Source organism: Sciurus carolinensis, chromosome 7 (assembly GCF_902686445.1).
Source record: "Sciurus carolinensis chromosome 7, mSciCar1.2, whole genome shotgun sequence".
NCBI lineage: Eukaryota > Metazoa > Chordata > Mammalia > Rodentia > Sciuridae > Sciurus > Sciurus carolinensis.
In genome coordinates this window covers 141,460,905-141,478,221 of record NC_062219.1, presented here as the reverse complement: position 1 = coordinate 141,478,221, position 17,317 = coordinate 141,460,905, and the positions used below count along the sequence as shown (strand labels likewise).

Here is a 17,317-nt window from a genome sequence, read left to right as displayed (position 1 = left end):
CAGTAACAGCAAAGTCCACAGAACTCTATTTATTTGTATGTGAGCATTCAGTGAATGCTCTAAATGGAGAACAGTGCACTAAAAGCAACTTTTAATATAAAGAGACAAGAAGCTGTGATGCCAGTGGCCACTTGGCGCTTCAAATAGAGAAAATTAAGCATGAGAGAAGCAGGAACCCGGAAAGGAGAAAGGGGAGGCACAGGAGGCAGGTTTCAGACAGACAGGGACATGAAAATGTTGTACTGCCGGATGTTTCTTTTGAGGATGTCTGCACATGGGCCGAGGACACGTTCAAACCGAGGTCGATCCAGCTTCAAACACTTCAAGGGGCCGCGTGCAACCACTGTGGCAGCACGGGGGCGATTCATCAGCAGTGCAATCTCACCAAAATAATCAGAAGGCCCCAATCTTCCCACTTCGACAAACTCTTCATTTTCTGGCCGACGTTGTAGCACAGCAGCTGAGCCCTCTAAAATAATGAAGAACTCATCCCCTGGTTCTCCCTGCACCATGATCTTCTGCCTGTCTTCAAACTGGACTGGTTCCAATGCATCAGCTACAGTGAGACGTTCCCACTTGTCCAACGACTCCAAAATAGACACTTTGCTAAGGAACTCTTCATACATCTTCCGCTTTCTCAGGGTGCTTCCCATAAGGATTCTTCTATAGCTGTCTCGGTCAATACCCCAGAGTTTCCCATTTGTCTTTGCTTTGACAGTGGCCGCTCCAGGTGTTCCATAAATCAAAGCGAGTTCTCCAAAGCTCCCTCCTTCCCCCATACTGGTTGCCCACTCATTGTTGATGTAGACATCCATCTCTCCCTGATCAATCACGTAGAATTTATCCCCTTCATCGCCTTGCTGAATGACAGTCTCTCCAGCAATAAAAGAGACTGGAAACATGGCATAGAAAATATCGCTTCTCTCATTATCATCAAGATGGGAAAACAGCACATTCTTTTCAATGGCTTTGGCTAGAGCAGCCAGCGTCTTATAATCTTTCGGTATAACCTTCCTAACGTAAGTCACGGCGTCTTCCTCCGTGTAGACTTCAGCGCTGATGGCGCCCCGTCGCCGCCGACACTTGACCCCGGGATCGGGGGGCCGAGGGGCTTCCTCCTCCCTGGCCTCTTTGAAGGCGCCCGCTTTCTGCACATTCTGGGTGCGGCGGGCCTCCTCCTTCTCCAGCTTCTCGAAGTACTCCCTGAGGAAGGACACGGGTTTCTCAGGCCGGGCGGTGCACAGCTGCACGATGGAGTCCTTGAGCAGCGCCTGGATGTTGTGCTTCTGCGCGTAGAGCTCACACTCCCGCAGGCTGCGCTCCTCCTCGCTGGTCGCGCTACTGCTGGACGCCATGGTTCTTCAGGCGGCGGGCGGGACCACCGATCAACCGGGGCCGGCCCTGCATGCTAGGCCAGGGGGCGGGCCTCCGCCATGGCCGGGAGGCCGCGGGACCGGGAACGAAGGGCCGCGGGAGGCTCGGCGGAAAACCGAGGAGCCAGGCCCAGATCACCGCGTGGGCGTCGGGGAGGCAGCCCAGCGAAGGAGAGGGGAGCTGGGAGTGGCTGGAAGGAAAGGGTGACACCAGAATTCCTGCCGGGCCTCGAGGTCGGCCGAAACCGGCGGGGAAAACGACGGCGGATTCCGGTAAAACCGAGCTGTTGTCCTTCAGGAAATGGGGGAGGGCGAGGGAGGAGGCCGGGGCGCGCGGTGACGGTGACGGCAGGCGGCCGAGGGCTGCGGAGATTGGCCGAGGGCGGCCGAGGGCTGCCGAGATTGGCCGAGGGCGGCCGAGGGCTGTCGTGATTGGCCGAGGGCGGCCGAGGGCTGTCAAGATTGGCTGAGGGCGGCTGAGGAGGGAAGTGGGGGCGGGACATCCGGTATCTGAATGACCGCTGAATGGGGCCTTAGGTGGATGTTCTTTGTCTAGTTAAGAAAGTTCAACTCCATTCTTGGTTTGCTGAGAATATTCTTAGCTTGAATAGGTGTTGGATTTTGCCAAATGTTTTTTTTTTATACCTATTGATATGATCATATTATTTTTTTAAAAATATTTTTTTTTGATGTTGCTAGACCTTTATTTTTATTCATTTATTTATACGCGGTGCTGAGGATCGAACCCTGTAGCTCACACATGCTAGGAAAACACTCCACCTCTGAGCCACAGCATCAGCCCCATCATATGATTTTTTCTTTAACCTGTTGATAGGATGGATTATATTCATTTCTGAATTTTGAATCAACCTCAAATACCTTAAATTCCACTTGCTCATAGTATATAATTCTTTTAAAACATTATTGGATTTGACTTGCTAATATTTTGTTCAGAATTTTTGCATCTATATTCTTGGTCTGAAACTTTCTTCTAATGTCTTGACTTTGGATATTAGGGTACTGCTGATCTCATAGAATAAACTGGGAAGACTAGAAGGATTTGGAGTAGGGTATATCTCTTCCAGATAGTTTGGGCTCAAACTCTAATGGCTTAAGATTTAGTAAGATAGTTCTTCCTGAAGTCAGAAAAAGAAGTGCTGAGTGCACTGGCGTATTTTAGAATTATTCCCTTTTCAATTTTCCTGCTGGAAGCATAAGATCCTTCTCTGATTCATTGTGTGGACCTGGTCAGTTTCATGGAGATAAAACTTACACAAGTGCAGAGACCCTCTGTGGTTGGATTATCTAGAATTTTAACTGTTAGACTTGTCCAGCAATTTGTCAATTACAGTACAAGTTTGCCTACAGCACTGGTTCCTGAGAAGGTTTCTGCTTTGCTAAGTTGCAAATCTCTGCCTGTTGATCTCTCCAATTCTGGGGGCAGAGGTTTGTCCTATGACCTTACTTTCTCTGACAGATTTAAGTAGAGTTTCTGATTTTCAGTTTGTTCAGTTTTTTAACCAAGGATAGAACAAAGACTTCCAATCTTCTTACATGCTGAAGTGAAAATTGGAACTCTGTCAGTTTATATCTTCAAAAAATATTTTTCAATCCTTCACCACCTTTATGTCCTATAATATTGATTGTAACTGGAGGAAATTTTTCTGGTGGAATCATTGGCAACTTTTAGGCTTGATTCTTTGGATGAAATTATGCAGAGAGAAGCATACTCTTTCAGGAGTTTGATTCTGCTTTTTATAACTTTCTTTCCAAAGTTTTTAATTGAAACATAGTGAACATAGTGAATGAGTTGTATTGTTAACTGATGTTTTGAGTCATGAACAAAGAAGGGCTTGCTATTTGGGGACCTCTGATGAGTTAACAGACTGATGGATTCTTGAAGTACAAGAATTGAAAGATTGCAGACGCTGTAGTGCTGTTCCTAGGAACTCTAAAAGTTTTGTAAGTATCTTGACAAATAGGATTACATAAAGGGTGGGAAAAATTGTAGCTGTCTTTCTTTTACTGTCTGTACTTCAGATGTAATAAAATCACTAAATTTATGATGGTCTTACATATTTGGATTTAGTAAGAATAACTGAGAAATGCTTTCCAATCAAATAAAGACACAGAAGAGAAAAAATTAGTTTTTAAAAAAAATCTCATAGAAGATATTTATCTAAGAAATCAGATTAATTGGTGTAAATAAATAAAAACTAATATTGTCTTCCCATACTAGTATTTGGTATTAACATTTAGTAGATTCTTAAATATTGAATGCTTGATGAACATTTATTTCTGTTTATTTGGTTTAGTTTGTTTTTGCATTTTATTCTTTGTGTGTTTGTGTGTGTGTGTGTGTGTGTGTGTGTGTGTGTGTTTTCAGTGCTGAGAACTGACCCCAAGACCTTATGCATGCCGGGCAAGCGCCCTACCGCTAAGCTACACCCCAACCCTTCACATTTTCTTGAGGCAATTAGTACTATAACATAGTGGTCAAGAGCATATCTCTGAAGTGGTTTGAAACCCTGCTGTCCATTCACTGTGTATCTGACCGTGGACAAATTTATGAAGCCATCTGCTATGGTTAGAATATGGATTTTCCCCCAAGGGCTCATATGTTGGTCACTTGGTCCTCACTGTGGCCGTTTTGGGAGATGAAACTTTAAAAAAGAGGTGACACCTAGTGGGAGGTCCATGGGAGGCGTGCCTTTGGAGGTGATTATGGGGCCCCAGTTACTCCAGCAAGGTGATCTCTTCCACTCTGTTCTGCCATTAGGCCCTCATCAGAGACTGATCTAGTGGGACTGCCCCGTCTTGAACTTCCATCCTCCAACTGTGAGTTAAACATCTTTTCTTCAGCAGTACCTGGCTTCAGGTATTTTTTTTTTTACAGTAACAAAACAAATGGACTAGTACGCCCCTCCTCACTGGTTTGTTCTGCAGAATGGTGATTAAAGTCGTCATCTCCCAGGGATCTCATGAGGATTCAATGGGATAGTTCCAGTAAGAGTTCAATATATGTTAGTTATTTGTATTTTAATAAGAACACTTCATTCAAAAACATACAATCTTATGAAGATTATTGTGATTATTGATGAAACAAATAAGACATTGGAAAAAAACCAAACTCAGTGTTTACAGAAGAGCACAGGGAGCTGCTTTCTCCAGATCTGAGTGCAGTGTCCTTTATCACAATGAAAGGTGGTGTTTGTCTGTCCTCGGTGTCACCCATTCCCCACAGGTGGGTGCCCATGGCCTTCTTCCTCTGGGCTAATGTAAATGGGGACTAGAGGGATGATAAACAGCTGTAACGAGGGAGGATAGGCAGTCGGGAAAAAGAAGGAGCACCCTGGCGTTATTTTAGCTTTCTGAGGAAGAGTGCATATGGAGAGAACAGAATTCTCTTTTGTGTTTGAACCAGGGGTTTGGCAAACTTTCTGATAATGACTGTTTGGCTCTGGGGACCATCGAGTCTCCTTCACTACTCGGCTTGACTTGTGAAGCAGAAAAGCATCACAGGAGAAAAACTGACTGTGGCCATGTTTCAATAAAACTTTACTTCTGGCAGCTGTTGGTGGGCTGGAGTCGCCAGCCTCTGGTCGGAGTTCTCCCGAGGGTGATGGAGAGCGTTGGTTGCTTTCATCAGATAGCTGTCTCTGATGGAAGTGGGAGGTCATCTCTCCTCCTGGGTCTCCCTTCATCCTCTCTCACCCCACATCTCCTGCCCACCATTCAGGTGTATGTAGTGACCTAAGGGATCAAGGCTTGGTTCCATCCTGAAGCACAGCAGGATAGGTGCACAGCTTGGCCCTTCTAGATTCTCAGAATGGTGTTCTTGCAAGGCAAAGATGCTGCTCCTGCCTGTCCTGCTCCCGCCTCTCCTCCTCCTCTGGTGCTGGAGATTGAATCCAATGCCTTGAACTTGAACATGGTAAGCACATACTCTACCACTGAGCTACACTCCCAACTCCTAGCTTCTCGATTATACCAATGACCTTGCATATCTTGAATATCTTATTCCATTGAAAGACTCTCTTCCTATCAGGATTCAAGAACAAAAAGGAAGGAAGTGAGGGGTTCAGAAAGTTCCAGAAGCTGGAGTTTAATTTAAGTGACAATACCTGGCATTCCCCTCAAAGTGTTCTTCTCCAAACACAAACCTGTGTCCTCATGGAGGAAGAGGAACAGTTCCCCGACTTTCATGGACTTGAGATTGAGTCCTTACCTCCCCTACCCTTTCCACTCTCTCTGGGGTCCTCAGTACTTCATCTGTCTCTGTCTCTGTCTCTCTCTCTCTCTCTCTCTCTCTCTCTCTCTCTCCCTTTTTTTTAAGTTGTAATCTGTCTTTCCAGGATCTCTCTATCTTGTCAATTTAGACTTGCTTACCATTTCACTCAGGAATGCTAGAGTCCTCTCAGAAACCTGTCCTGGGGTTCCACTGGTTATCAGGGGGCAAGACTGGGCCCTGCTATGCATAATGAGTTTTTGTCTTTTTTAAGATCTTGGAAAGGACAGCTCAGACTGCATCCTTCCTCCCTGACAGCTGCTGGCACAGTGTCTTACGCTCAGTAAATATTTGTTGATGTTATTTAGAGGTCCTGGCAACTGTGGCTCCATCTTTTTGCATATTAGTTTGATGAAGGGCTGATTTTCCAGATCTAGAAGCGAAGAGGAATCAAATTTCTGTTGAGAGAAGAAAACTTTTGCATAGACAGTAGATTCTCAGAGTCAAAGGACTCTGTCTTCCTGAGACTGGGGTAGGCTGGGAAGTTGTTGGGATCCTTAGGCCACTTAAGGGTTACGTTTCTTTCCTCTCTAGATAAGGACTGGGTGTAGGCAGATCCTGGGGAAAGCTGAGTCCTTTCTTGTCCAGTGGGAGGAGAGACATTTCCAGGAGCCAGTCCCTGCAGGTGTAAGGGTGGCTTCTTGTGCTGCTGCCTTGGGCTTTTGCAGGAAGGTAGCCAGAGGGCCTTTGTAATGGGACCAGCTGGGTGCAGTCCTCATTCTTATCAAGCAGGCTAGTCACAGGGGCTGTGGCCTTATCAGATCAGGGGCAACCGGTTATTTCAACATATTGCCAACTAATCCTTTAGCAACCAAGCACATAGTTACATTTTCAGCATATCACTGGTGCCTGAATTCGTACTGCTATGTTATAATCAAGTTGCATCAGCAAGCTTTATCATTAAAGGCCTAGGGTTTCAAATACTTGACGGGACATCCTGATGACCTATGAAAGCAAGTCTGCTTTCACAATAGCATTGAAGTGGTTGTGTACATGCTCAGAACAGGTCCTGGGAAAAAGGAACTTGCCACCAGAACTCTTTAGTCATTTCTCATTGGTTTCACCCTGACACTGAGTTCTCTTCTCATTCACTATTAGTGATGTCCCCTACGTACCATGCCCTGTCCTAGGTCCTGTGGCTACTCAAGTGAGTAAAATATGCAAAACAAGGATTTTCCATCCTGGAGTTTATATGGAAGAGACTGACAATAAACAGAAACAAGTTAAGTATGCAAACCTTAAATGTTCATAAGTGGCAGGAAGGACAAGTAGGAAAGGACGTTGGGTAGCCGCGGAAGGGTGGCTGGACTGGGGGATGTGTGCTGAATCCAGCGGGTGGAAGGATCTCTGAGGGAGTGACCCCATCAGACGGAAGGGCCTCTGAGCCTGGGGAAGTTCAAAGGCTCCGAGGTAGGGATGTGTTTGAGAACCAGTAGGCCAGTGTGGCCAGAGGGGAGACCACGATGGGGAGAGGAAGATGAGACCAGCCGGCGAGGGGTCCAGGATACCCATCAGTCATTCAGCCCCTGGAAGCTAATTTATGGGATCCCTACCATCTGCACAAGGTTCTAGGGTTTATTTGTTGGAATGGGGTATCTCAGAGTGTGCACTGAGTAAGTGAGATGGGCAGTGTTTTAGTTCTGCTGCGAAAACGAACACGTGGTGGAGGGAAATCTAAGATGTTACCCCTTGTCTTGAAATGCAGATTGCTGGTGGGAGAGAATCCTCAGAAGAACTGAAACTAACCCAGACTTTCATTGGGCTTCAGAAGACAGAGCCTATTTTTTTTTTTTAAGAAACACTTTTGAACTTTTAAGCTAGGTTTTGTGAAATCTGTTAAAATCTGTGGGTATTTCTCAACGGTGGCAGGAAATGGCCCAGCAGTTTGGGGCTGAAGGGGAAATCTCATAGATAACCCCGAGGTGGATAAATGGGAGGTGTCAGTAATAGCAGGGGATTGCATAGGCCCTTTTCCTGGATTTTCGTGTGTTGGATAGGGGAAGAGCTCTTCAATTCTCCTTCCCAAGGGCAAGAACGATTTCACAACACACTGATATTTGAACAAATAGCTTCAACTTATTTCCTTTTATCATTAGGAAATAAAGTAAGTATGTCCTACATAAGGAGTTCTAATAATTTTTTAACTCATCTCTAAAATAGGCATTTCTATGTGACTGATACAATCATCTGATCGCAAGTCTTTTAGGCCAGGAAAAATGAATGTGAGTCTTCTCAGGTCCCCGGGTCTCCCAGGGCTGGTGAGATTTTTCTTTTTTTCTTCTTTTCTTTTTTTTGTGGTGCCAGGAATCGAACCCAGAACCTTGTGCATGCAAAGCAAGCACTCTACCAACTGAGCTATATCCACTGCCCGGTGGGACTTTTCTGAATCACTCTCTGTGCTTCTGCCATCTGTGGATCACCCTTATCAAAAACGAGTCCTCCAGAAAACATGGTTTGCTCCAGAAAGACTCAGCACATGGAGGTTGACGCACTAGCTCAGGAGGACTCCAGCTGCCTCCTGGGTTCTCCCCACAAGCAGCTTCCTCGTTGCTCCTGTGCTTCTGGGGTGGCCTTTGTTCTCTGCAGAGGCAGACCTGGGTCCAGCCTGACTGTACTTGGATCCCTGGAAACGTGTGACCTCCGCTCCTCTCCCCCACAGCCCTGTGGCGTTCTTGTCTCTGTTTTAAGAACTGGGAAACCGACGCCTCATCAGATCACACAGCTGGTACCTCCAAGGCCCACACTTGAACCTGGCTGGGTCTGTGGTTTTACAGTGTAACTTCTGGCATTGAACTTTTCTGCCTCTTGCATTTCGAATGATAATTGGGTAGTCTAATTAATTACATGATCTAAAGGTAGTATCATTTCTAAGGATAATATCGTTTCTAACAATATTGATATATTGAACCCTGATAGTAGATATGTATTTATCACATAGTATTATGCCAAATATTATATCATATCATATTTTGTTGTATGTGATCTAATTTCTAATGATAGGATAGGTGGCTGCCCAAGAGTACCGATGACCACAGAGGTGATGGGCAAATCATTGATTGTCCTTGGGCCACCTGCCCTGGCATTCTGGATTGGGACCCACCTGTAATGTCCTCACCAGTTCTCTCTGCCTTCCCATCTGAAGGGAGGACACTGGAATCTGTCCTCAGGAGCAGTCGCCTCCGATTCTCCTAGGAGCTCAGAAAATAATCCTGTTTTTATTTTATTTATTTTTTGGTGGTACTGGCATTGAACCCCGGGGGCTACCTCCCCAGCCCTTTATTTCTTATATTTATTTTGAGATCGAGTTTTGCTGTGCTGCTCAGGTTGGCCTTGAACTTGAGGTCCTCCTGCCTCAGCCTCCGGGGTAGCTGGGATTATAGGTGTGCTCCATGCACCAAGCATAGGATTCTCCTGGTTTTGCTGAACTCCTCTTAATTTTACTTTCTCTGGGCAGTCCCTCTCTAGGCCCTGTCCTTGCCTTCTTGATTTTTTCATCAAATTGCCTTCAGAGTTTAATTTCTCCTCCTGCCTGTGGTCCCTTGCCTGGCGGTGACTGGATGCTGGGCTTCATCCAGTGGCTTTGCCAACCCCTCTTCTGCCTGCTCACTGAGGCTGGCTCGCCTGGAGAACCTTCCTGAAGGACCTGACTTTCTCTCCTCCCAGCCTCCCTCTTGCCACTTCTTGTCCCTCTCACTGTCACGGTCCCCACTGTAGCATACAAAATCTTCTGGTGTCATCCGGACTCTGGCTGTTGGTTAATGATGTTCGACCTGCTCCTGCCTTGGCTCCCTGGTTTGGGCTTCCGGCTCCGATCTTCTAAAATTTCAGCTGGACCTGCAAGTTTGCTTCTCCAAAAACCTCCCCGACCCGACCTCTGGCTCTCTGACTCCCTGCTTGACACGGTCCTCGCCTACACTGCCCTCTTCCTCTGTTGCTTGCTCAGTCTTCCTGTGGTGCTCAGGCCTCTTCCTGTGTGACTTTGCAGCACCCTGGGGTTCACCACTGTAGATGGCTGCACTGCGTGAACATGACTATGTCGCGTTTTTCCTTCCAGATGAACGTGGAAACAAAGGAACGTAAGAGCGACCCCATCCCGTGTTTCTGAATGGGGAAAACTGCCTGCCCGCCACGCGTCTGGACCTGAGCGAGCCCTGTCGCTGCCTGTTCTGTGGATGCCTGTGCTGCAAACCCGCCACTCTTTGTGGTCACCTCCCTTCTTCCCTTCGGCTTCTGGCGACTTGCCTCCTTTCCTGGTGATGGCTTCTCACTTCATGAATCTGGCTATTGCACTTCTGGCCTTGGACTTGACTTTCTCTCGGCTCTGATATCTAGTTCCTTCCTCCAGTGGATCTCCTTCTAACCCCGCTGGACATCAACCGTACCTCCTGCAGGAGCCCCTTGGTTTATCTGAGCCCCGACTCACAGGCTCACACTGGCCTGGTTCATATCAGGCTCCGAAAAAGAACAGGAACATTTATCCAGCGAGTGCCTGTGCCAGAATCGGATTTTGGAAAGCAGCGGGAGTACAGGAAGGTGGTTGGTTATACTCGGAAAGCAGGGTCGTAGGTACCTCATCAGCTTGGTTGTGCAGACGGTGAGCACAGGAGGCTGCAGGAACAGAGAGCAACCTAGACCGGGCCTGCAGGGAGGTCATCAGAGTCCAGCTGGACGTGAGCAGGTGCCTGGGGAAAGGCCGCAGATCCAGGGCATCTCCAGAGGTGTGCCAGCAATCGCGTGTGGGGAGTCGCATTCTGAGGTCGGGTTTGTGTCATAAAAACCAGCTCCATCCAACTTAGATGAAACGTTTGCTTCCGGTGAGGACCATTACTGTCTAACGCTTTACACCTCACCAGTCGCCCTCCTCCACACTGGCTGAAGACTGTTTTGAACCATTGTTCACCTGGGTCGTTTGCTGAAGCATGTACGGACCTGGCTCTGGATTAGACCTGAGCTAAAATCCTAGCTCCTCTGCTCACCAGCTGGGTGACCTTGAACAAGTTACTTACCTTATTCATGCCTCATTTCCTTTCTCCATTAAAGAAATACTGCCCATGAAGTTCTTAGCCATAAATCGCCTGGTACAGAGTAAACACTTAAAGGTAGCTATTATTTTTGTTTTTTCTAAGAATTACTGGGCGCAAGATGATTAGTGGGGAGCAACACATTCCCATGGAGATTTCTACTTTGGGTGGTTGGAAAGGCTCCATCACAGACCAAGTTAATGGATTCCCTTCACACACCTGTGGTTAAAATTTGTGGCACAGAAAAAAATATAAATTTATTACGTGTCATGAACCTTCAGAGTCAGACGAAACGGTCCGAAATGCACATGTCAAGTCTGCCAGTGTCAAGGAGCTACGATACCTTCCTCTGTCCATCAGAAAGAGCAGCTGGACACCAGGCTGTGAGTTCTTGTAAACAGTTATTCAGTTACGCTCTAGACGTGTCTTCTCCAAGCAGAATGAACTCAGTTCTTTTAACCTTTGCTGAGTATGGTTTTGATTCTCCGTCCCTTTAATCATCTCTGTGGCACTCTTAAAAAAATTTTTTTTTTTATTAGAGCTTTGTGGTTCTATGGTGCTCTTCTGAGTCTTCTCCAAGTTCCCTGTGCTCTTTTTGCTGTGGAGCATCTGATTTCTTCAGGTTTTCCCAGCATGGCCCCTAGCGATGCCATTTCTAGATGCTCGGCAGCACAGCAAAGGTCACGTCAGACAACTTTTTTACACATCCTTTACTTTTCTCCTAAGCTACACTTGCTTCCTTTCTTTGATACCGTAGTGAGGTAGGGATTCTCTTCCCCGCCTTTTCCAGCATCAGGGATCCAGAAGATTCTGGAGGATTCCGGAGGACAGAGGCTTGCCCGACCCGACAGTGCCAGTACCTGCCAGGCTGGGGCCGGGCTGGGTCACTGATTCCAGTGTTCTTTCCACTGTATCCGAGCTCAGGCCTACAGACGGTTTGCAAAGTTACATGGTCATGGAAGTAATTTTCTGCTCTACTTCCCAAGAACTTTGTTTTTCCACCGCAGTTGGATTGGTTTAATTAATCCGACTCCCCCAAACCTTTCCGCAGCCTTCCACTTGACTCTTGACCCTTTGGCACTTTGCCGTGTGGTGGGGCTGAAGGAGCCGGTGCTGAGCGAGCCCATGAACGGGTCTCAGTGGGAAGCTCTAGAGTTAGAGCTCACCCCGCGTGGTCCCTGCTGGGACCTGGCTGTGGGACTCTTGCTCACTGTCACTGTTGAGAAGGAGATTTTATCCCTGTGTGTGGGGGGGATGATAAGCCCTCTCCAGGACAGTCCCCTGTCGCACAGCCCACGAAAGCCCACACTTTCTGAGCAAGTGTGACTTATTAAGTTTGTGATCAAAGTCTGTGGAGGGCGAAGACCCTCTTCAGGAGTGAAGCCAAGGACCCCCCTCTTCATGTTGATGTAGGCTGACTTTCTGATGCTCTAGGATAAATACTGAATTCTGAAGAGGCCGGCACAGACATCACCGTGGATCCAGAGTTCCCCAGGTTTTATATTCCATCCCCGGGGGAAGGAGTTCTAGAAATCACCTGTATGTTGGATATTTAAAAAACAAACTCACCGCAGGTTTGACTGAGTTAACCACTCAGTTAAAATGTTTTAACTTATCCCCACACCCATTTGCCAGAACGGTGGAGGAAGTTCTTTTGAAGTAAAATAGCTGAGGAAGGGTAGTTGCAAGTAAGATCAGAGGGGGAGAGACAGTGGAGATGACACACAGCCGGGTTTCCCCACCATGGGGGAATGGAGGAGGTAATAAACCACTACTTCCTGCCTCAGCCATTAGGATTTAATTAACTTGGGGTGGAGCCCTGTATAAGTTTTGTTTAAAGCTTCTCGTGACTTAAAACAGCCACGCGATCCAACCATCAGAGAGCACGAAGAGGCTGAAACCTGAGGGCCACGCAGCCAGGGCCTCCTGTGCTCACTTTGTTGGGTAAGCTCTGAGCACCAGCCCTGATGCAGGGCAGCATTCACAGGCCAGGGAAGTAGCTAAACAAACGGGGTCATAAGAATTCTCTGAGGTGCTTGTCAAATATGACCATTTCCAGACTCTTCCTTTGGAGGTTATGATTCATGAGTTCTGGGATGGGACACTGCAGTTTGTATATTAAAAAGTACTCTGGAGTCAGGCCTGGTGGCGCATGCCTGTAATCCCAGTGACTTGGGAGGCTGAGGCAGGAGGATCACAAGTTTGAGGCCAGCCTCAGCAACTTAGCAAGACCTTAAGCACCTTGGTGAGATCTGGTCTCAAAATAAAAAAAAATAAAAAATAAAAAGGGCTGGGGATGTGGCTCAGTGGTAAAGTGTCCCTGGGGTCAATTTTTTTCTTGGGGAGGGGAAAGTGCTTTGGATGAGACGTCGGGCAAGGCAAGCTTAGAAAATCTGGGATACACCAGAGTCAGCTGCGAGCTCACCGTGCATACTGATTCTGAAGGACACTCAGAACCAGATTCAGCAGGCCTGTGACAAGGCCCAGGAATCTGCATTCTCAGCGGATGTTCCCAGGGTGGTGGGCGGGTGTGGGTGGTCCCCCGTGTGCTCTTAGAAATGCTGCCCACGAGAGAAGCACCCACGCTGGGCCTCCTCCTGCCCAGGGTGCTCCGAGTCGCCCAGGGCACCGGTTCCCCGTCTGAAACTTCTGTCCTCCCCGCTCCTTGATGTCCAGGTGGCGTTGGGGACCCGGGAAGCCAGGTCCTCTGCTGTTCCACCTCCCGCCTTCACACGTCGCCAAGGCTCCCGAGCGCTGGTCACCAGACCCCGCACTGTGTATCTCTGCTCTCGCAGGCAGTTGAGGGGGAGAGGACATTAAGTGGGGGCACAGGCCCCCTAGTCTGAAATGACAGCATGCGGATTTTCTACAGGTGGACGTTGTTCCCCTTCTACACTGAATTCAAAGGGTGAAGCCACCTGGTGGATTCAGGTTTAAAGGGCACGCGGTACAGAATGTCCTCAGTATTGATTTTCAGAAGGCGTGGAAGCCTGTACCCCTAGTACCCAGGAGGAAGCGGTTCCAGAACCCGCCCCGGGCACCCAATCCATGCGTGCTCAGGTCACGTACGCAAGATGGTGAGTATCTGCATGTGTCCTGTGTACGTCCTCCAATATCCTTTAGATCTTCTGTTGATTGCTTGTAGGACCTGATATAAGGTAATGCCATATAAATAATTTTACATTGTATTGTTGGAGAATAATGACCAATAAGTCTCTATGTGTTCAGTTCAAATGTATTTTTCCTCCAAATATTTTTGAACCACATTTGGTCGAATCCACAGATGTGGGATCCACAGATACGAGAGCCGACTGTACAAGGGGTTTTCCACGTGAACCTTTGACTGAGGGTTGAGAGTGAATTACTGTAGTGAATGTCAGTATCTGTATTGTTGAAGTATATTAGACCACATTTATCATATGATCCAGTTCTAAATGGGTTGAAGGGATTTATTGGCTTAAGAAATTGAAAACTCCAACATTCTAGGAGGCCTCAGGGGTGCTTCCAGTAGCTCCCAGGTTCTGTTTCTCTGAGATGACTTAGGCTTTGCCTTTTCTGGAGGATGGTATTGTCCTCTGAATAAAAAGTGGCTGCAGCAGCTCCAGACTTTTCACATGCAAGCCACACCTTAGAATTGCTCTTCCCTCAACCATTAAACAGAATCCTGGAGTCCCTATGATTAACTAGCTTGGGTTACACGCTCATCCCTGAAACAAGAATAATTAAACCAACTGGTACAGAGCAATCGGGATCCACCCTGGAGACGGGATAAGGAGATATGCAATATTTATGACTGAAACTGGATGAAGTGGAATGGAGGAAACTGACCCCAAAGGCAATGGGTTTTCTTTTACAATATAAATAAGGCAGTACTTCAGATGTGCTGTCTTCTGTTTTTCACTTGAACAGAGAATGAAGATATCTTTGAATGGGGTCAAAATGATCTCCCCAAGCGTTTGAGCCCAAAGTATTTGCTTTTGCCGCACAGCACAGAGGCCAGTCAATTCCACAGGAATAACTGAACCAGCTGAGCGCAGCTGCTCTGCCTTCAGGACTGTTATGGGTCAATCATAATTGTTGCATCTATTAATTTTGCAATTCTTTCCCCACGACTTATCTTATAAACCTTTCACAAGATAGAGACATTGACTGAGGAAATAACTGAGGCTCAGAGGAGTTAAGTAACTTGCCCAAGGTCACGCAGCTGATGAAAACTTAAGTAAGCCTGACTTGGAACCCAGGTGTACTTGCTAACAAAGAAAAGTTCATGTTTTACCCTCTCATGTTTTTGTCTGTTAGGAAACAGTGAAATAGGATTTAGAAAGAATATTAATCCTGCTTTAGTACTTAATCTCTCTTTCTGTCTTTTTCCTGTATTGGGGATAAAGCCCAGAGTCTCAAAAGTGCTAAGCAAGTAATCTATCACTAACCTACACCCTCAGCCCTTGCTACCTAGTTTCTTGATTCCTTGTCTCTGAAACAGAAATACGAAAACAGGCCAATTTCTTTTGGATTCCGCCAACAATGGATAATAACTAAACATTCACAATTGAAGGAATTTTTGGCACAAAAACATTAAGAAAAGAATAGCCATATCCCCAGCAGTAACATCTTTTTATCCTGGAGACTGAACCCAAGGGCACTCTACATGGAGCTACATCCCCAGCCTTTTTTACTTTCTATTTTGAGGCAGAGTCTCATTAAGTTGCTGAGGCTGGCCTCCCACTTTCAATCCTCCCATTTCAGCCTCCAGAGTAGCTGGGATTACAGGAGTACACCACCACATCCGGTTCCTGTAGTACTGTTCATAAAAGCCGAAGTCCTCGAGGCCATGAGAGGTGCTGCCCTCGCTCATTACACCCCCACTTTACATTTCCTGGATCACGGCTGAGGAAACGTGGGGAGCTCAAAGGATTTGCAACCGCTAGTGGCTCCTGGTGGCGCCATGGTGCAGGGCGGGCGTGGAGCGCCACCCCTGCCTCATGCCCTAGCGGAAGAACCTGGTTATTGGTCTGTGAAGACTCTTCTTGGCAGAGCCTTTTCTCCCAAGGCACACGGGTTTTGGGAAGGGGACTGAGGTGTCATCTGTCGTTTCCGGTTAAGGAAGACGATGAGGGAGAGACCCGGCTACCTGGGCGCCTTCCAGCCACAGGGCTGGGTTCCAGGCGCACCAGGTGACTTTAAACTGCGACCAGGAGGCATCCTGTACCTTCTTCAGTGAGCTGGCTGTGCTGGGTGATGTTTTTCCTGCAGCAAAAGGACTGACATGTTTTAATAAGTTGTCACTAGGCAGCCAAGGTTGGGGCCGAGTGTAGACTTAACCCACTTTCAATGAGCCAGTACAGAAGATGGAATGGAGAGCTGAATCCGAGAAGCTGTGTTGGTCATGGTGGAGGGGCGTCTTGGGGGCTGCCCGATGGAAAGAGGTCGCCCCACACCCTGGGAGGGCTTCACCTAACGATTCACCGAATCTTTCTAAAGTAAAAGTCGCGTCCCTAAAGATCAAGGCGCTGTGGGCCTCGCTGCAGGGGACAGGTAGCACCGCGGGAGGTCATCTTGGGAATCTGGCACTATTCGAAATGAGGGCGCAGGCCCCAGGGCCTCTTAGGACATTTGAAAACCCCAAACAAAGTCAAAACAAACACCGAGTCTATGGCAGGAAGCGTGTTGGCATGAGCTGGGCCAGAGGTGTGGACACGGAGAAGCCAGGGAACCAGGCCCCGGCTCACCCCTGGGTCCTTCACTTAGGAAGGAAGCGAGGCTTGATCTGCAGTGAGGCTGGGAGCCTTCGCCACACCTCTCAGGTTAAGCTGGAGTCAGCCGGATAGAAGGTGGGACTGTGACTCGGTGACTCAGGAGGAGGCCGTCCTGGTGCTGAGTCCTGAGGCTGGGCCCTGGCCACGCCCGCCCGGCCCCTTGGCCTCTTGTCTACTCACCCGGGTTCTCAGGCTTTGTACTTCTTGCTCTGCCAAGGCATGGCATATCCGTTGTTTGCTGGGACATTGACTTTGTCGAATGTGAGAGGGATATGTGAGATTTTCAAGAATTAGTTTCATTCATTTTTTTAAAAAAATTTTGTCCTGGGGATGAGGCTTGGGCTGGCTAGGCAAGCCCTCCAACTACACCCCCAGCTCCTCATTCATCCTTCGTCACCCTGTTGAAGTAGAAGGACTAGACTACCTGATGGTTTGGAAATAGGAACTTGAACATACCACTTAAAGGTGAAAGAACTTGGCTTAGTTCATGGCTTCTCAGCTGTGTGGCCTTAAGCAAATCAGTAACTTCTCTGTGTCATATCCCAGGGTATAAGGTTAGAGATTTGCTCTAGATGGATTCTGAGGTTCCCTGTAGCTCCAAAGATTCAAACCCAGACTCAACTGGAGATGTATTTTAGCTGACACAGGCCTGTCCTTCCTTGCTTTAATGGAGAGTCAGTTCTGCATCCTTAAGAGTCACCAGCAAGTCCATGCAGGAAGGAAAGACGGGGGAGGGACTCAGTCCTCATCACTGGAGGTGTGGAAGGACTTGTTAGGAAAGATGGGCTCGTGCCTTTAAATTTGTCTCAATTCCCAGGAACATTGGGCAACATTTCGACCTAATCATTCTCGAAGCTTCACTTTTTCTTAAGAATTAAA

General features: G+C 47.5%; 1 protein-coding gene across 1 annotated transcript; it reads right to left on the bottom strand.

The window, feature by feature from the left end:
• Positions 1–212: 212 nt before the first annotated feature.
• LOC124989567 (cAMP-dependent protein kinase type I-alpha regulatory subunit-like) lies at positions 213–1,355 on the bottom strand. Its single transcript, XM_047559430.1, has one exon. The coding sequence runs from the start codon at positions 1,353–1,355 to the stop codon at positions 213–215; it is 1,143 nt and encodes a 380-aa protein (XP_047415386.1).
• Between the last annotated feature and the right edge of the window lie 15,962 nt (positions 1,356–17,317).